The following is a 20,207-nucleotide window of genomic DNA, read 5'->3' as shown; positions in this document are numbered from 1 at the left end:
AAACACCATCCTTCAAATTATTAAGTAAGGGTCAAGGGTTTGTGTTTTTTTGTAAAGGCGTCTTTGACATGATTGCAAGTTTATGACATCCAGTTGTCAGTCTTAAGCCATGGATGTGTACAGATTGGCTTGTGGCTGTCACCTCTCACAGAAGTGCAACTCTCAATATAATTTAATCAAGTCAATCAATACCATTTAATAAATAGGCCAGAAGGTTAGCTGAGAGTTTTTCTCGGCAGGATGCAGCGTGCCATCAAAGTTATGGAAGATTGTCCCTTGAATCACTAAGGCAAACTTTGTTGAGTGTCATTTTTACATAAAGCAATCACATTAAAAAAAAAAGTTATAAATAGGAAAAATTCCAAAGCTCTCCCACAGACAGCGAAATTGAAACACTCCCTCCCACAAAAAAAAAAAAAAAGAAACAAAACAAAACACCCCTCCCTACCCCACAACCCATTTGCTTCAAGTTCTTCTCAAACATACAGTACTCAGTATCTTTGGATAATTTACAATGTACAACTCCAAACTGCAGCCAAGAGAAAACAAAGAGAACTAACCAGTCATCTGAAAAATTGAGTTTATAAGAAGTTGTTACCTTTACAAAATAAAAACAAAAGCCCCAATACCACTGGATTTCAGTTTGTTCATTTTCCCTTGTTTTCTTTTAAAGTTTGGGTCAGCCCCCATCCCTTTGCTGATGGGGGAACACGTGCATGTTGGCAAGTGTCTGAAATGGACACAAGAACCTAAGATGTGGCTGCCCAGGCAGGTGACATCTGAAGACAAGAGGGTGTCTGAAGCAATTCCCTCTGGGTGTAATGGCATCTGGTGGTGGGTGGCGTCAGGGGTCTCTTCTGGAGAGCTGGGGGAGTGACGAGTCTGTCGTCTTCTCTGGCCTTTTTGGGTTTTGTGTGTGTGTGTGTATGTTCCGGAAGAAGCCAAGGTGAAAGGGACAATGAAGTCTCTGAGGCCCACAGCACTGGGATTGGGGACACCAGTCCTGGGCCATCCATGCAGGTGAACTCTCCTCCTTTCCCGCCTACTGAGATACAAAAGCAAACTCAGCAAGAAGAGGGAGGGGAGGCAGGAAAGGGGAGAGTGGATCAGGAAGGCACTGGGCCAGCAGAGCTGTCTTCCATCTCAGGACCTGCTAGGAGCGCGGGCACTAGGGAAAGTGGGTGGACGGCCCTTCACACCCATGCTGGAGCCAAGGCTCAGCCTCCCTGCCCTGAGAGGAACCACACACTCCAGCTGCATTCCCAGAGGGTGGGTCAGGGGTGTTCTAATGCTGCAAAGAGAAAACTACAACTTGAAAAGCAAAGAGATAAACCCAGGAACCAAGAGTTTTATCTATTTCTAGGGATCATAGTAAAGGGAGACAGTTGACAGTTGTTAAGACTTGGTCCCCACCTCTTCTCTGTTGGCCTTAGGAGTCCCTAGGGACTCCTTACAGCTTTGGAAGGGGTGTGTGGAGAAGAGGTAAATGCTGAAGTCATCTCAGAGATCCGGACATGCACAGTGGCCTGCCCAGAGAACAGTGGAGGGAATTTGTGGAGTTTGCTCCCCAAAGCTTCCTGTGGGCTGTGGACAATCCCCACCCCAGCTCTCTCTCTCTCAGTCACTAGTGTCTAGTCTGGCCACATTTTTCATCTGCGCTAATTCAGAGGTGGATGTAATAAAACTAAATCCCATACTACAGATGAATTCATAAGCAACTGTAGGAGTGCAAAGCTGCTACCCTCACAAGAATTGTTTTTGGAGGGACAGGCATGTATATGTGGGTGGGTGGGTGGGAGAGGGAAAACTAAATTACCAGCCCTCCTTCATAGCAGGGGGAAACCTGGGTAGAGAAAGGTGACCCATCCAAGGTCATAGGATGGTGAGGGAAAAATGGGCTCACACTCCAGGAGCCTCGCTCCTGACTCCAGGAGGCCTCCCGGCCAACAGGGCATTCCCTGTAAGGATCCCAGGACCTCTGGAGACTGGAAAAATGACCCATCGGAGCAGTGTCAGCAGGGAGTCTGCCAAAAAGTAGTGGGGCTCAACCTTGCATGTGTCCCAAGGCCCCTCCCCTCATCCCTGCGCCTTCTGGTCTGCCTCTGGCCCAGCTGCCTCCCTGCCTGCGCAGCTGCAGCGGAGTGCTCCCCGGCCCCCAGCATGGGGTCCCCAGTGAGGCCCGGTGCCCAGTGCTCCTGAGTGAGAGCCAGAGGGACACACTGTCAGGAAGAGGCAGGTCCAGCTGAGGGGAGATGCCCATCTCGGACACAAGCAAAAGGGAGGCAGGGAAAATACCATTGCTGCTGATATATATTTTTTCATTTTTTTTCTTTGTAATTTTGAAATAAGTTCATATCTACTGGATGGGGCAGGGTGGGCCTGGTGGGAGAGAGGACAGGGCCGCTGGACTGGGGCCGACACGGACCAGCCTAGTTGTTGGCTTCAGACATGGAGGCCACGTGATTGAGGCCAGCGAGCCCGGGGAGGCCCGCCAGGCCCGTGGCCCACGGGTCGGGCAGCGGGAAGTAGGGCCTCGCTGTGGCCACGTTCTCGGCCAGCGCGAAGGCCAAGAGGCCCCCCGCGTTCCTCTCGGCCTCCAGCTGGGCGCGCCCGAACAGCTTCATCTGCGTCTCCTCGAACTGCCGTTCGAGCTCCTGCAGGCTCAGCGCTCCCTTGGGTGCCGCCAGGAAGTGCTTGGTGGGGCTGGGGCCCGGGAGGCACACGGCGGCCCCGCCCAGGTGGCTGCCCACTTCGCCCAGCGCTGGGGGCATCACGAAGGCTGCCTTCTCCGGGGCGGGGCCTCCAGGCCCGAAGAGCAGGCTGGCAGCCCTCCAGGCGGCGGGCTTGCGGCCTCGCCGTGGCCGCGCCATGCGGCAGCTCTGGCGCTTGATGTGGCGGTGCAGGTGGTCGGAGCGTGTGAAGCTCTTGTAGCAGAACTCGCATTGGTAGGGCCGTACGCCCGTGTGGATGCGCATGTGATTCTTGAGGTCGTAGTTGTGCACGAACTTGGCGTTGCAATGGATGCACAGGTAGGGCCGTTCCCCTGTGTGCTTCCGCATGTGGATCTTCAGCTTGTCCTGCCTGAAATGCAGAGCCGGAAGTCAGTCCTGGTAGGGAACACCCCCTGCTCCCTCCCCACTTCTTCCAGAACCTGCTATGCTGCCATGGTCTCAAATCCCAGGAAGGGCACTCATGCTGGGAATGATCTGCCAGCCCTGCCCCACCCCTGGATTAGAGGGCTGGAGAAAGAGCAGTGTCTGGAAAGACCTCCACGCCAGAGCCCCTTCTCCTTGGAAGCTCTGAGGAACGAAGCTCCTGCTCTTCTTCATCAGGGGCCTGTCCCACAGACTGGAAAATAGACCTGCTAGTGACGCACATTGCTAGAAGTCAGCAGTCTATCCAATGGGGCAGTGACCTTGGACACTGGGTTGCACCTTAATCTCGAGCCCACTTCCCTCCAGTTTGTCACACGCTTTTGCCCAGAGCTGCTGGGCCCATCCCACCCTGGCTGTTGAGCTCTGTCTGTCCTCAGGGCTAATCTGGGAGGCTACAGAAACCGGCACACCTTGTTCAAGTTTCCTGGACTGTGGTTTCTTACCCCAAGCCCTAGGCTCTGCTCTTTGCAGACGATTCTAGGGTTTACAAAAGAGCCAGGTGCAACAAGAATGCAGCCTAATCTATGGCAAAGCTTCCCAGGGTTTAAGTGGCATTATTCAGAGGTAAGGTATGGTGTAGGGGTGGGGCTCGCAATGGGGGTTTGGGAGCCCCCCGCTCCAGCTGCAGACCCACCACTAATATGCTGAGTGACCTTAGGCAATGTACTTAACCTCTCTGCATGGAGCTGGACCTAGGGCCAGACATCAATTCCTATTGTCCAGGCCTGATGAAGAGAAATCTGGGTTTGTGTTGTACTAGATTCAACACACCTCCTTAATGGTCTTGAGAGGAAAACTGACATCCCCAAGACTGAGCCTGCATAAACCAGCTAAAGGAGGCCTTCAACCTGGCTGAGGGAGAGTCAGCTGGGCTGCAAGGCCTCTTCTCAGGATCATTCTGAAGCCTTCCCTGGCCAGCACCGTGGCCAAGCAGCTCTGTGTCCAATCTCCCACCCCCTCCCTGCAGGTGGGGCTTGGGTGGAATGTCTGCCTGTAATTTTTGGCTTAGCTTTGAGGTCAGAGCAGATGTGGAGCTCAGGAGTCCACCCTAAAATGGCCAGATTTAAATAAACCACTCTCAACATAACCCCAGGACAGCAGGAGCAGAGGTCCTGGTCTCCCTGTGTCCCCTGGCCACTAGAGGTCTCACTGGCTCTTATTTTCAGACTGGTTCCCCAGGGGCGGGGCAGAACAGTTGTGTACACTGGCCAGGACCAGGAGAGGAGGAGGATCAGGGAGGACAGATCTGCCGCTTCACCTGTGCTCACAGGAAGGCTGGGGGCACCCGGGAAATGGAAGTGGAGATGGGGAGTGGGATGGGCAGAAAGGAGGAAGTGAGCCTCCTCTCTTCCACTCTCCTGTCCCTGCCCCTCCACAACCCACCAGCTGCCCCCAGGCTGCATAGTGCCCTGCTGTGACCCCCCATGCTCCTCTTCCCAACCCCCAGCCTGCAGAGGGGTGAGTAGAGTGGGCAAAGCTCATGATAAGTTAGTCCTGGAAAAAACTTAGAGATCTTCTAGTTTACCAGGAGCATGTTAACATGTTCTGACTCATAGCTTAAGTCAGGGGGCCCAGTTACCTGCATTATTTCCGGGACCTTGAACATACTGACCTAATCCAGTTCCCTCACTTTTAAGATGAGGAAACCAAGGACCAGAGAGGAAAGGGCTTTCTGAGGTCACACAGCCTCCTTATTCCTGTAATGACCTTTTCATGTGGCTATAAGGCACACGTGCATTGGCAAAGCTGGACGCGGGCGCACTCCAAGAACTAGATCAAGGTCCTTACCTGTCCTGGGCCCCAGTTTTCTGTACTCTAAAATGAGGGTGGCAGGGGAGGGCTGGGCGGTACCATTTTGAATTCTGGTGTTCTGTGTTTGCATCTGAGTAATGGGCTTATAACCAAATATCTTTCTTGCCAGTTGGCTTTCTGTATGTGTCACGGCTCTTCTACTCCTGCTTTTTCACAAATCTGAGCTGCTCGTGGAGATGGCATGAGTGTCGTGGGAAACTGCTCTAGCCTGAACCTCAGGAGCTGAGCTCTTAGTCACTTCCTTTCAGGACCAGAGGTCTGTGTCCTGCTTAAAATCTCCCGAGGCCTCCTCTGTCCAATGGCCTACATGCCAACTTACCTGTTAGCATGGCTTTCAAGGCTCTTTACAAGCTTAGCCCTGCCAGTTACAAAATGACTGTGTTCAGGGGACCCCTGGTGACTCTAGTTAGCAAGGCTGTCGTGTATACTTCAAAGCTCCTAAGAGAGTAGGTCTTAATTGCTCTCATCACACCCACACTAAAAAGCTAACTATGGGGGGGTGATGAACATTAACTAAATTATTGTGGTAATCATTTCACAATATACACACATATCAAATCATCATGTTGTATATTTTAAACATATACAATGGTATATGTCCATTATATCTCAGTAAAGTTGGAAGAAAAGATCACCCCACCAACTTTGCCAGCCCTGCCCCTCCCTGTACGTGGTACTGCACCCACACCTCACATGGATATGCTGTTCCTCTAGCAGGCCACGTGCTGCTCAACTCGGCATGAGTTAGACTTCCAGTCCAACCTCCCCCAAGGCAGAGCCTGCCATATTAAGGGATGATACTTGATAAATCCTAGCTCCTTCCCCTTCTGGATATATCTTTTTTTCCAAATGTTTTACAGTTTTTCCAATTATTTTTCCCCTTTGCCCCCTTCCACCCAGCCCACCCCCCACTTCCGCAGTCAATCCCCACCCCACCTTCCATGTCCATGGGTCCTTCATATATGTTACTTGCCCTTCTAGGTATATCTTGTTAGCATTTGGACACCAATCCTTCATCCTTAGGGTCCTACCAGAGATTCAAGTGGGCCAGCTCCTTCTTTCCAGCTGTGAGCCCCTCATTCCAAAGCACCTCCTCCCTGTACCCATCTCTTCCATCTTGGAGTTTACTTTTGCAAACTGCCCTGCCTGAAATGTCCCCCACTCTCAACCCCCCTGACCCTCCCATGTCAAACTTGAAGGCAGTCCTACATAGACCCTTCCCTGTCCCCTTAGGTTTTGCCCTTTGCCCTGCCCTTCCAGAGCACCTGTGACCTGAAGTAATATCGCTTGAGGGACAGGAGGGAGCAACAGAAGAAGAAGTGTTAGCTTCATTTGTTCCTGCCCTTTAATGGCTCCAAATATGTCCACATTGCCCTCTGTGCAGTTTGTGCGCTCTGCCCACACTGTCTGTGGCCCCTGCTCAACCACCCAGGTGCTCCTGGCAGGTGGGGACATTGTTCAGAGGCCCCCTTTGCTGCCTTTATTTTCCGTGCATGTTATTTCCAGGGCAGGGGCTGTCACTGTGCTGATTCCTTCAGGTGTCCCTTATGTGCTCCCTGTTCCTGGCTCCTGGAGCCATGTCTTGTTAGGTGACCAGATGACAAGGTGAAACAGGAGGCAGAAAATTCATGGGCAAGGAGCACTGGCCCTGGCTGATGCAGGAAGGAAAGCCAGGCTCCTAGTATGCTGGCACGGATCAGGCACCTGCCAGGCACCAGGCGGTAATGCCTTATCTTACTGAAGCCGATGGAGGTGGTTTCTATCATTCTCAGGAGAAAACGAAGGCAAAGAGGGTGCTGTCAGGTGTCCATGGCTTTCCTGATTTTGGACAATATGTGAATGGAGTCACCAAACTGCGAGCGACTTTAGGGAGTATCTGCTCCAACCCCCTCATGTTACACATGGGCAAAGTGAGGCCCAGAGAGGGGAGGAGACTTGGCCAAAGTCACACAGTTTGTTAGAGGCAGAACCAGGCCCTGAACCTGGGGTTCCTGATGATTACTGCAGATCTCTTTCTAAGGAGCCGCAGTCCACTGAGAGACACTGAGCTCTCTCTCCACTCGTTCTGCAGCTCTTTGAGCGGTCCAGGTGCTGCTTTCCCGGCCTCACTCAGGACGGGGCACATGTGGTACTGGTGCCTGTTTTGACAAGAACCTGTCAGACGCTCTGTATTCTGTCTGCTCTGTGCAAAACACTGAATGTAGAACGGATGCTCCTGGAGCATTTGTTGACTGTCCAAAGATCTGCTGGTGCAGGGCCAGTTCTCAGAACCCCCAGTTCCAAATCCAATGTGGTCCTCTCTTGCCCTGACCCCCTCGTCTGTCACCTCATTCCTGTATCCTGCACCAGAGACCAGCTAGGTCACGTGCACCCAAACCTTGGTCTGTAATCCCCTGTCAGCCGGGAGGATTCATCATTGCAAAAGATGTGCTCATCCTCATGAGCTCACCCCCTGAATGAAAGGAAGGGGCTGCAGGCCTCGCCTCGGGTGCTCAGCCCCCACGAGGGCCCCCACTTTGGCTAATGCTTTCCCAGCACTGTTCTCCAAGACTTCTGGGTAACCTGATGGTCTGAGACCAACTCTCTTCCTGCTGCCACTGCTAATGACATTACATTATCTTAATAAGGTCCCCAGAGCTGCCAGGAGTGGGAGGACTGAAAGGAAAATATAGAACAAAAAGGAAGCCAGGCTCCTGGCCTCGCTGGGAGAGCAGGCGGCTGCTGGCTGCAGGAGCGATCAGCACTGAGCTCGCCCGGGAGGCGGGAGGCGAACACTGGAAGTCGCAGCCTTTGGGGCATGTTGGTGGGGCATCCAGTGGAAACTGGTAAGATCGTGGCTCACCAGAGAGCGATTGCTCAAAGCACAAAGGTTGTCCATCTTTTCCCAGGGACAGGATGGGACTTGTGTTGCTTGGCGGACAGTCCCTTCACTAATCCTGCAGTTGCATGCCTTTGTTATCTGCCCGGCAGGACGTGGCCGGGTGGCAGGTGGGCTGCAGGGGGCTGCCAGGGATGCAGGACAGAAAGCTGCCCAGCCATGCTCTCTAGGAGCCCCACCCCCACCCCTGCACACACACACACAGGTGCCTGCACTCAAGGGCCAATGTGACAGATATTAGGAGGAATTAAGGGTCTTCTGAGGCCTTCACAGCCCAGGGCCATGCCCAGCTGGCAGTGGTGAGGGCTGCAGTGGGGCAACCCGGGGGCCACCTGTGGTCTGGGAGGGCAGGGGCAATGCCCACCAAGGGCATCAGCACCCCTTCGCATTCAGGGAGGACAAACGCCTTCTCATCTTCCTGGCTCACTTGCCCCACTTTCTTCAAGGCCCACCCTCAAGGACACGTCTGGCAGAACGCTGAGGTCCTGACCTTTGGGCCTGCTTCCAGACTTTCTCCTGATGGGGAGGGTCTGGGGGAATCTTGATACACACTGCCTCCGCCCTGGTCCTGTTTGTCTCTCCCAAAGTGGCATTCCTGGGTCTGGTGGTGGTGGCACAAGCTGTCTCTTTGTGGCCAGCACAGACTCCGGCCTTTTTTAGGAAGAAAATGGTGATAACGGACCATGTCTGGGGATCGTAAACACAGACTCAGGCACAGGTAGAGGGACTCAGAGCAGTGACCAGAGCTAAGAGCAGACAGCACAGGACCAGAAAAAAAGTCTGCTGAAGCCTATGAGTCCCTGCTTGGGGCTGCAGGGGTGTCTCATATATGGAATAACCAGGAGTGGGACAACTGGTGGGACTGGCTGAAATCTAGAGCTGATTCAGTGGTGAGGGGCCTGGCACCAAGGAATAGATAACACCATGTAGGGGAGGCCTCAGCCCCTGTTCTTGGAGAACCATAGAATGAAAGCAGCAGGCAGGCTTCAGGGGCAGGAAGACTGATGGAAAGACCCCCAGGCCCCTCCTCTCTGTTGTGGCTGCTGAAGTGATTAGGAATGACATCCCCATGGGTCATGGACCTTCTGGGCATTGGCACCTGAGGCCATAATTTGGAGCATGTGCCAAAGGGCCACCTTGCAGGTGTAAGGTAGGGCCCTTCAAGAGGGATGGGAGGTGGGTCAGTATTAAGGAGAAAGGAAAGGAGGCCTGGCCAGAGAGCAGAAGCTCAACTGACATTCCAATTGGGAAACAGTGTTCAAGGGGAGGATTAAGGGCAGCAGGTCTGGGCTCCCTTGGCCTCTGGGGGCCCAGTCCCAGGGAATGGCTTGGCCGTACAAGGAAGTCTGGGAATTCTGAGTCAAAGAGGCAGCAGCTGTTGCTTTAAACAGCTGCTGAAGAGTCTACAGCTGGAGAAGGAGGGAAGGTGTTAGGGACAGTGGCTGTAGGAAGTTAGCTCAAAGAAGGTCCCTGGGGTAAGGCTGCAAGGGTCTTGGTTGCGGACAGTTACAGGAAAACCCCACCGGGACAGGCCAGCATTGGTGCTCTCCAATGGCCAGAAACAATCCTTGCAGGGCAGTGATAGGGAGGTGGCAGAAGGGAAGCAAGGGACCAGTGATTCTGAAGAATGTGCCAGGGAGGGGCGTCAGGAGATGTTCGACCTGGGTGCCCACAGCCCACAGGGAGACATGCAGCCCCTTATTGGAAGGAGCCAGGAACAGCTTCTCCAGCCTCCCAGGAAGGAGGTGCAGGGCATCCTGATCTTTCTCCGGATGTCAGAATCCAGTGGGAACAGGGGAGGGGGAGAGTGGGGAGGCAGCACTGATGGAGGCTGGAATGCCGAGACAAGCCTGGGACCCCATGGCTGTTGGTCCGCTGAGGAGGGCAGGGCAGGGCAGGGCAGGGCAGGGCAGGGGGCTGGATGGCCAGGACGCCGCAGGCGGATCTGACTTTGGGGGGGAGGTGAGACTGCAGGCACAGCGGCCACCCCAAGTGAGCATCAGGAATGTTCGAGGAGGGAGGGTTCTGGAATGCAGCCCTCCTATACAACCCAGCACTGCTGCCCCAACTAGGAGGCCTACTCAGAGAATGTTCTAGTGTCAGGAGGGCAAGAAGTCTGGCTGCAGTGACTGACCAAGTTTAAAACTTTCCCTGGGGATGGCCCGGCCCAGGGACTGGTGTGCTCCTCCCAGAAAGCTGTGTGGCGGAAAGGCCTGGAGGGAGGAACAGGGAGGGAATAAACATGGGATTTGGAGGGCAGTACCCTGAGACGTGCATCCTGTTGAAGCCATAGACCCGAGTCTCCCCTGAAAGGACAGGTGTCTCAGTGGCAGCCATCTGTGGAGGCGACAGGCACGAAAATTAGGGAGGTGGGCCTGGGTGACAGGAGGGGATGCTCCCAGCTGTTCAGGGGCTGGCTTTCTAGATGTGGCTGGTGAAAAGTGTCAGCACTTTGAAGTTGTTCCCTGGGGCTGGGCTCCATGGGGCGGGAGATGAGTGAACTGCTCTGGTCTTTGGACTATGCTCTGGTTGATCTCCCTTCTGGTCTCCTATGCTTTTGTTAGCCTTGTTCAGGAGTTCTGGCCTGGCCCTGCAAGCCTGAGTTAACTCGAGGGTGGGGTGTGGGGGGTGGCAGGAGAGGGAAGCATCACCTAAGGCAGCATGAGAGTGGCAGGGCAATTAGTGAAAGACACCTGAGGACAGGTGAATCTCAGGCATTTAGGTCCGGCTGCTCTGCACTTGGAAATTCTCCCTCCATTGTTAGCTCAATATGTATGGGAGAGATTCTGTTTGGGGTTCCCTCACAGAAGCAGCTGAGTGGGGACTCCAAGGCCACCTTGGAAACAATCAGTATTGTCCTTTGAAGCAGTCACCGGATGAGCCTGCCAAGCTATTTTAGCAATGCCACTGTCGCCTGAACATATTTCCGATACCATCCTCTGGGAACCGCTGGGAGAGTTTCAAGCTACCCAAAAGAGTAGGTCTCATTACTCTGTAGAACTTGTTTTCCCCCCTGAAAAACATGACCCCAGTTCAATATTTGACATGATTCACATTTCACTTTATCCTGAAAGGCCAAAGCTTTGGGTCCACAAAAGAAAATCAAAAGAATGAGCTCCCAGCTATTCCTGCAGATGAATTTCCAGGAGGATGTGGAGAGACTGATGGCAGCACCGTGGGCACAAGCAGAGGTCTCTCAGGGGGACAGGACAGTGGGGAAGGACCTTGTCCCATAAATTATGGTCACAGGGCAGATAGCCACCAGGCTCTGTCCACATCTGACACATTGAAATGACCAAGCCCAGATGCAAGGCCACCTACCAGAACTTTCCCCACTGCGGACAGGGCTGGAAGATCAGCCTCACACCAGTGACCACAAACAGCACCAACACACCACAGTTTCCCCAAATAAGGCTCCTCAATACCTAGCAGTGGATGGGTCTGACTCCCATGTCCCGCCCATCAGTTTTGGCTACAAAACTTCAGTTCTCTGCAGTATCCTGGTCATATATTTTGCCGTCATACAAATAAGTCCCAGCTCTACCACTTTCTAGCTGCATTTATGAGTGGCCAACCAGCCACTGGGAGACAGTGGGCTCATCTAAACAAGGGCATGTAGCACCTCCGTCTTCCCTGGGTATGGCTGGGGTGATAGTGTATGGAATACACTTAGGACAGCCCCTGGCATGTTGAACATGCACCAAGTAAAATAAAGGGGCTGCACTCCTCTGGGGTACTTCAATGGCTTCTGTGGATCTACAGTGGGGAATGGGAGAGGGAGGCCAAGCAGGCAGCAAGCAAGCAAAGTGCCGAGGCCCCTCCCCTCTACCTTAACCAGAACAGCTCTACTCTGACCTGTTTTATATCTTGGCCTTCCACCTAATACTGTATTGAAGAAAATATTTTTTAAAAGGAAATATTTTAGCTCTTAAAATGAGCTTGAAAATCACTATACCAGATTATGCCTAGCACGCCTTCTCACAATGAACTTGACATACATCTAGGACCCAGTCGGACCTCCCCTAAACTGGGTGTTTCTCTCCATTCCAGGCCCCCCGTGACCCTCCCTGCTGCCATCACCAAGGCCTCTGACCCTCTCCCTGCTCCCCTCAGAGCCCCCCACCTGGGGCCTGCAATGCGCACCTGGTGAAGCGGACCTCGCAGATGTTGCACATGTATGGCTTCTCCCCCGTGTGGGTCCGCATGTGCCGTGGCAGCTTCCCGGCCCCCATGATGACTTTGTGGCAGATGGGGCACTGCTGAGAGGCTTTGGGCTTCAGTTTGCGCTCCTCCACCAGTGGCCAGGGTGGGAAGAGGCCCCCCAGGTGGGTGGCACTCAGGAAGTTGAGATAGGCACCATAGTCATTCTCTGCTTTGATGGAGCTCAGTGGCCCCCCAGGAAGGTCTGGGAACATGTCCTTGAAGAAATCATTCGGGAAGGGTGGGGGTGGGGGTGGGGGCAGCTCCTCCTTCTCCTCCTCTTTGATCTTCCGATTCTTGATGACTAGGTCCAGTGGCCCACTGTCCATGGGCTGCTCGGGCAGCTGGGCAAAGGCACCAAAGTCCCCTGGCCAGAGGTGGGGGAAGAAGTCCGGGGCAAAAGGAGATAACGAGGGTCTCCTGTCGGGGATGTTAGCTTTGGGGTACAGGTTCTCCCTCAGCAGAGATTCAATGGAGAAGTCCCGGATCACACCCAGGTGGCCAGGGCTGCTGGCCTGGAAGGAATCCTGGAAGTCCCTGGGAGTGTCTGAATAGGCTTTCTCTGTAAGATGGTCCGTCTTGGAAGGGCTTTGGTGGCAGTTGATGTCCTGGGGATCAGGCAAGTTTTCTTGATCCGCGAAATCCTCCGTATCATCATCCTCTTCCTCATCTTCCTCCTCTTCCTCCTCCTCCTCATCCTCCTCATCATCGTCATCATCGTCATCATCATCATCCTCCTTGTCATCCTCCTCCCCTCCATCCCCCCCAGGCTCCATGATCTCCAGGCACACATTCACGATGCACTGGATCTCCAGCATCCTGGCAGCGTTGAGAATGTGCTTGACGTTGGAGGCGGTGATGGTGAGCGTGGAGGTGTAGGCGAACTCGAGGATGGCGGCCAGGGCCTCAGGCTGGACGAAGTCAATCTCATAGACGTAGGGCTGGCTGGCTAAGGTGCCGGCCGTGAAGAGCTTCTTGAAGTACTTGCTGCAGGCTGCCAGGACAGAGCGGTGGGTGCGGTACTCATGCTCCTGTACCACCAGGAGCACGTCGCAGAGCAGGCCGTCATGCCGCTGCTCGTTCAGGCTGCACAGCACCTCGCTGCTGTGGTTGGGGAAAGGAATGCCGATGAGCTCGTCAATGCCATTGGCCATGGTCTCAGCCAGAGCCCTGCAGGGGGACACAGAGAAGGAGACCGTGGTTAGAGGGCATGGCATCCGGCTCTGGGATGCTGGACAAGGGAGGAGGCGAGGCTGTTAATGTGCAATGGTGGGACACCTGGGTGGACAGCCACATGACACTCAGCTGCTATTGTTCACTATGTCCACTACTTCATTATATGGCATCTGCAGGTCAAGGGCCAAAGGGGGGATGTTTTCTCATGACCCAGTGCTGCTGCTGAGAAAATGCTCAGGTTTATGTCACAAATCCTCTGACTCCTATAACAGGCTAACATTTGGCTACTATTGGTTGCTGTTATGGGCTGAGTTGTGTCCCCCATCAAATTCACAGGTGGAAGTCTTAACCCCCAATGTCTCAGAATGTGAATGCATTTGGAGGTGGAACCTTGACAGAGGTGATTAACGTTAAAATGAGGTCATGTGGGTGGGCCCTAATTCACTATGACTGATGTCCTTAAAAAAAAGGAGATTAGAACACAGACACACAGAGGGAAAACACAGGGAGAAGACAGCCATCTGCAAGCTGAGGGGAGAGGCCTCAGAAGAAACCAGCCCTGCCAACATCTTCATCTTGGACCTCCAGCCTACAGAATTAAGAGAAAATAATTTTCTGTTGTTTAAAGCATCCAGTCTGTGGCACTTGGTTACGGCAGCCCTAGCAAACTGGCAGAGCTACTAGGAATCTCAGGACCAATTTTGTGGCCCACTTTCAGCAAGGGAATGGGGGCTTTAAGGCATATGTTCTGCCCTCTGACCTTCCTTTTGACTTCATCTTAGTTGTTGAAATTTCCTTTCATTTACAATTCCTGATTTTTCTTTTAAATACTGAATCCTATCTATGCATATCTGTAAGCCATTTCACCTATAAATAAACATTGAAATTCAATATTAAATTCTAGTGCATCCTTAGTTCCTTTATCACATTTGTACTCTGATGCCCTCAGGGAAACATATCCTTGTGGGGAGAAGCTCTGTGAGACCCTTTAGCCTGGAAGTGTGACCAGTGAAGCTACCAGCAGGGACATGTGCGGGACACAGGACAACAGGCAGTCCCTCTCTCCAGGGAGAACTCAGAGCCCAACTCAGCAGGTCAGGACAAAACTTGAGCGGGGCCCACGGATAAATCCAAGCAAAGGCCTGGTTCTTATCCTGGTGCAATTACGGCAGGAAGTAAAAGAAAAAGAGAATCAAACCTGAAAGCCCTACACTGCAGGGGAAAGAGCTTTGGGGATGCCCCACACATTTATCTTCTGGATGTTTCTGCCCTGGGAAGGCTGATGCAGGGGGAGCATGGGAGTGAGGAGTGCCAGGCCCATAATATGTGCCCTGAGTCGGGCCTGGAAGCACCGTGGACCTGGTGAGGCATGGAGGATGCTGGGTGTCCCTGCCCCTCTCCTCTTCTCCTCCATCCCAGAAGCCTGAGCCTGCCTTGAGCAATCCCACTTAGCGGGTGCTCAGGAGGTCTCCCAGAATGAAGGCCTCTTTGTGTTCCTGCCTTCTCATCTTTAAAAGGGCCAGAGACCCCATAGGCCATGCATTCATTCCCTAAATCATTATTGAGCTTCTCCCTGAGTCGGTGCTGGGGCTGCATAGAGAGCCAACCAAGAAGACCCCTGTTCTAACAGAGCTCACGGAGACATAACAACTGTGAGAACCAAAGAACAAGAATCACCGAGGAGGAGTGAGCTATCGCCACACACCCATCAAAATAGCTAAAATAACAAGCAGTGCTAACATCAAATGCTGGCCAGGGGGTGGAGAAACTGGATCACTCATACATTGCTGGTGAGAATATGAATGGTACAGCCATTCTGTAGAACCACTTCATAGTTTCTTAAAAAATTAAGTATGTATAGAGGAAGTAACACCTTTTTCTAATTCTCATGAAGCTTCTGTGTAAGTAGCCAGGTCCTGACCCTCAGAGTGACACTCCTATCTGAAAAGACTATGAATGAAATGCCTCTTCAACTACTAAGTAAAAAGCTCAAATCAATAAAACCTCAGATTAGAGCCAAGTTTTCTTGCTTGCTAAGGGTTTATTCCTTTAAAGACAAAGATGTTCTTAAATGTTGTTTTGGGGGAACAGGCCCTCCCACAATTCCTTATGCTTTTCCCCGTCTTCTTAAATAGAGGAGCTGGCCCTATCGGACCATGTGTTGGTGGCCAGTGTCTCATCCAAACTCACTGAGGGAGGGAGGGTGCTGTTCCTTGGTCCGAATGTCCCATCTCAGTGCTTCTGTAGCCATGTCTGCTTGAGTCTGGGAGTCAGGAACCCATAGTGGTGAGACTTTGGAGGCTACCCCAGCCCTCTGGGCTCCTGTGGCCTCACCTGGTCACTGAGTGGTCACGGGGCATCTAATAACCAGTGTGTTGTGACCGTGAGAAGTTAAAGGCACAAAGTGGGTCTGGATGAGGAAAGGGCGACAGGCTGGCATGACCCTGGACTCGAAGGCTGATCTGCCCAGCAGCAACTTCTCACTGTGGCCTGGTTTGGAGGCTTTGTCCAGCTCCTGGGGGAGGGGATGGAACTGCAGCTGGGGGCTGTGTTTCTAGGTCGGAGGCATGGGCTGGCACTTGCTGTTTCATTGTCTCTTTGAGTAGATGTGTCCCTGCCCGGCACTCTGGGAGCTTCCCTGGTGACCCTAACATCCCCATGCCTCAGAAGGCCCAGACAGCAGTGTCCCAAAGGGGTGGCCATGTCCCACCCCCACCTCCCTCCTTCCTGTCCAGGCCCTCCATCCCCTCCCTCCCTCGCCCAAGCCAGGGCAGCTCTTTCTCCAACAATAACATGCTCGGGAAAGACAATCACACACACAAAAACAAAACAAAACAAAACAAACAACAAAAACAAAACAAAACAAAACAAAGACTCTCAACAGCCAGGAGAAGACTGGCACATAATACGATCCTTTGGTACAAAGGGGGTAAAAATAATACAATCAATATAGATAGAGCAGAAATAAAGGCGGAGGAGAAGCTTGGGCATGGAGGAAGGAGGTTCAAGAGGAAGAATGCAGGGCGGGTGGAACCTTCTCAAGTGTGGTTTCCATTCCCAAGGTCATGGGGCCGCCACAGACACCCAGGGCCCCTGCCCGCAGTGGGAGGTTCTAGAGCCCAGTATGTCCAAGTCGCCCTGTCTGACAAAGGCAGCACTTCTCATCTCTGGCCTCAGTTTATTCAACTGTAAAACGAGAACGTTACTTAGCTCAGGTACCTGTATTCTCCTCTCTCCCTATCAAGAGAAGGGGGCTTGTCCTCAGTTTACCACCTAAAGACAGACAGGGGCCTTTTTTGAGCTGAATAGGGTGTGTGTGTGTGTGTTGGGGGTGGGTGGGATTGAAACGGGTGAGAGAACCTTCCACCACAGAAATGGATTGTAGAAACCTGGCTCTAGAAATCCTCCAGTACTAATGTCTTGGGTGTGACTTGAGTTTTGTTCTTAATTGTGTCCTGTGCTAATGATCAACTGAAGCAAGCCAGCCAGCCAGCATTTAAAAAAATAATCGATACCAGCTACCATTTATCGAGTGCCTATAGCATGTCAGCCATGGTACCTTTAATCTTTCCACAACCAATGCAGTTCTGAATGGTACATATTTGTAGCATCACCTCCAATTTAGGCATAAAGAAAAGGATGGAGATGGTAAGTGACTTGCTCAAGCCACAAGTGTCTGATCCAGGCTTTGAACACAGCTGTATCTGGTATGAAGTCCATATTCATTCTCCTTTACCACACTGCCTCCTGCAAGGTCCAATTTGGGGGCAGGAGGATTTGAACTTTTTCCCCCCAAAGGCTGTTGCTTACTTGAGGGATTTGATCAGAGCCAGGGCTGAGGGATGTGCACCAGGGAGCTGAGACCCACACACACCAGGGGTTGGGGGTGAGGGCTCAGTGCTGAGTGCAATGAGAGGTACAACCAGAAAGGCACCAGACCCCCATGCACTGGGGGATCAGGCAGGAGGAGGGGGCTTGTCTGAGCTGTGAAGGATTGAGAGGATTTTGTTGGGTAGAGGGAGGGGGGATTTGGGTTCCCAGAGTCCCCTCTAAACATGTGCCTAACCTGGATCCCAAATGGGATCATGTAGGAAGCTGCTCTCAGCCAGCAAGTGCTGAGGTTGGCTGACAATGATCTGGAAGCCCAAGGCCCATGCTGAGTGGTGGAGGGTGAGGACCCCACTCTCAGACCGCCTGTGTCCACATCCTGTCACCCACGCTGATGGCCTCTGGGACTTGGTATTTCCGTCCTTGAGCTCAGTTTCTCCATCTGCACAATGGGACAATAATAGTGTTGACCTCACAGAGTTGCTGTATGGGTCAAATGAGCGAAGGCACATAAAACGCCTTCTGGTACATAGTAGGTGCTCAAACAATGTTTGCAATTAGGAAGTCCAGGAAGGACACAGACCCTTATAGGTGTTTTGGTGGAGGGAGGTGGGATCATACTGGGGACCGATTTGCCTTCTGCATAGTTTTGCGGCGACCCACACTACTTCAGCACTTCTCCTAACCAAAGACACTGCAAATAGCCCTTACAAACTCCCAGGGCCACCCCTGGCATGTGTAGGGCATCATATCTCCCAAGGTTCGTCCATATACCCTGTCTCATGTACTCTATGAGGCAGGAGAGACTGGTATCAACTTTATGCTCATTTTACAGATGAGGAAAATGAGGCACAGAGAGGAGGCTCTGCCCAAGGTCACGTAGCAAAGCAGTGTCAAAGCTAGAACCAGAAGCAGGGTGTTTTGATGCCACACCTGTGACCTCAGCCAGGTACAGGGTTGCCTGTCTAATAGGGGCCCCGTGGTCTAGGATTGGTTTTTACAGAGACGTGCAGTGCAGGGGTATAGGCAGCTTACATACTCCCATTGCCCTCAGTTTGCCTATCTGGGAAACGGGGAAGTAATGGCATGGCGCTCATTTGCTCTGGGCAGTTTCTTAGATGCCTGTGTCATTCCCAGGATTCTGTTAAGTATGAAGATGGCAGACCCTGACTGAATGAGATCAGTTCAGATATAGAACAGAGATAGCAATGATGTCACAAAAGGTGGTCAAGCGGTCCCAATTCTCTGCCTCGGGGATACCTAACCCTGGAACAGAGCCCGGCCATTCATAAAGCACTTGTATTCATTCACTTCATCCCTATTATGACCCCCATTTGGTGGGGATCAGAGAGGCAAAGTGATTTCTTGATTTATTTGATTTCTGAGTCCCATCTCTTTCCTGTCCTCTATGGTGGTATGACTTCTGGGACAATTTTATTCCTCTGATCCACAAGTCCAGTGCCTTCTTAAATCCTGCTCAGCTGAGCCAATCTGGGGCTCAGGACAATGCTACCACCTGCCAAATCCCCAGAGCAGGCTGGCCCACCTGGCAGATAGACTCCCACTGCCCTAGTAAGCCCACTGTCTCCAGCTTCCAGCTCTTCCACTGCCTAAACCTGCAGCTTCAAAGCCACCTGGAAAAATTGGTGAGTACAGTGATGGCAAGGGGTGCTTCACATGCGGGTTCTTTTCTAGACCTGGGGAGGGGGCAGGGCAGCCACCTGCCTCTTTTGAACAGGTTGTTAATCCCTGTGGGCTGTGTAGGCGCTGGAACCTGGAAGGGGGCAGCAGGCAGGAGGGAGGGCAGGGAGGCCTGGTCCAAGGAGCTGGACCTCTGCTGGGCCCGCCTCACCCTGCCCTTGGCAGTTCCCCTAAGCAGGGTAGCCACACCTCTTGGCCCCAGAATGCCCTGGAGCCTTAGCTGCCCCAGAGGCTGGGGCCAGACGTGTGGGCTGGGAGGCTGGGCAGGGCTACCTCAACTCCTAGCCTGTGCTCCGTCTGCCAGAGCACCCCAGGCTTAGCTCCCACAGCTGGGTGAAGCCAGCCCCACCTGCTCTGCCACCCTGCCGGGACACGCCCGGAGCCCACAGTCCCCAGCTCACCTGGGGCCCAGGGCATGGAGCTGGTTGGTCTCTGTGAAATAAGCTCTGAGCCTCCCTCCTGCACCAGATATTCCCTTGTAGCTGGAATGCAGGCCCTTCCTGATGCTCATGGTGGTTCTCCCCTGTCCCCCCACCCACAGACCAAGACTTAAGGACTAGGGAAGAGGCCGGGCCTGGTAGGCAGCACTATGGATTCTCACTCGTGCCACAGACAGATTTTCTCTGTCCTTACATCTGGTGGCCTGAGCTTTTCCTCCTGTGACCAGGCATCCAAGCCCCTCCTTTTTTGTTCTCTGCTGAACCCCCCAGGTTAACAATGTCACAGCCCTGTGGAGCTGTAGATTCAGTAAAGCTTGTTCACAAATTTTCTCCACACATTTTCCTGGGATCCCTGGGTGTGCAAAGAATCAGTGGGACTATATTCCTGAAGGGAAACCTGAATTTATGCTGGTGTGCTGACTTGCCTGATGTCACAGCGCTAGCTAGGTAAGTGACAGAGACGCTGGACCTCTGACTTGCAGCCCAGACCCTGTCCATGCTATAGCCCTTGCCTACCCCTCCTCACCATCATCACCATCTCCACCTCCCCCACACCCACATTGGCTTGGTCTTATCAGAACAAGGCCTGGGACCACCCGCAGGGGTTGGGAGTAGGGGCAAAAGCCAGGGTGGGCTTCTCTCCCCCTCAGTTCTTACAGGGATGAAACATACACTTGGGACAGACTGGAGGGGTACCTGGAGGCTGTTCTGAGAAATGGGCGAGGAAGAGTGAGGAGCAGCTCCACCCTTGGGCTTTGGTGATGGGGGTTGGGGGTATGAGAGTCTGAGCTGTTCACTTGCCCACTGGAGGAACGCCTTCCTCTTCACAGCAGCTGCCTGCCAGGAACCCATCCCCTTGCCCAAGCAGTGGCTTGGAGCATTTCCTTTCAAAGTACTTTCACCTCCCTGATGGCAGATGAGGCTAGCATTATACCCATTTTACAGATAAAGAAATACAAGGGAAGTGAGGTTAAGGTCACAAAGCCATGCAGTTAAATGACTCCTGGACAGCCCACA

General features: G+C 52.9%; 1 protein-coding gene across 2 annotated transcripts in view; it reads right to left on the bottom strand.

Moving 5' to 3' along the window:
• Nucleotides 1-563: 563 nt before the first annotated feature.
• ZBTB7C (zinc finger and BTB domain containing 7C) overlaps nucleotides 564-20,207 on the bottom strand; it is a 309,327-nt gene continuing 289,683 nt past the window's right edge. For both annotated transcript variants that reach the window (XM_090285546.1, XM_090285547.1), the window contains 2 exons: nucleotides 11,989-13,215; nucleotides 564-3,081 (listed from right to left, as the gene is read on the bottom strand). In XM_090285546.1, coding sequence (XP_090141672.1) covers nucleotides 2,430-3,081; nucleotides 11,989-13,199 — 1,863 coding nt within the window. In that variant the 5' untranslated portion in view covers nucleotides 13,200-13,215 and the 3' untranslated portion in view covers nucleotides 564-2,429. The remainder of the gene's footprint in view (nucleotides 3,082-11,988; nucleotides 13,216-20,207) is intronic.

Source organism: Furipterus horrens, unplaced genomic scaffold (assembly GCF_987537825.1).
Source record: "Furipterus horrens unplaced genomic scaffold, mFurHor1.1.pri manual_scaffold_8, whole genome shotgun sequence".
In the NCBI taxonomy this organism is placed as follows: Eukaryota; Metazoa; Chordata; class Mammalia; order Chiroptera; family Furipteridae; genus Furipterus; species Furipterus horrens.
Note: the sequence above shows the minus strand (reverse complement) of the source record. Positions and strands in the feature narration are given on the sequence as shown.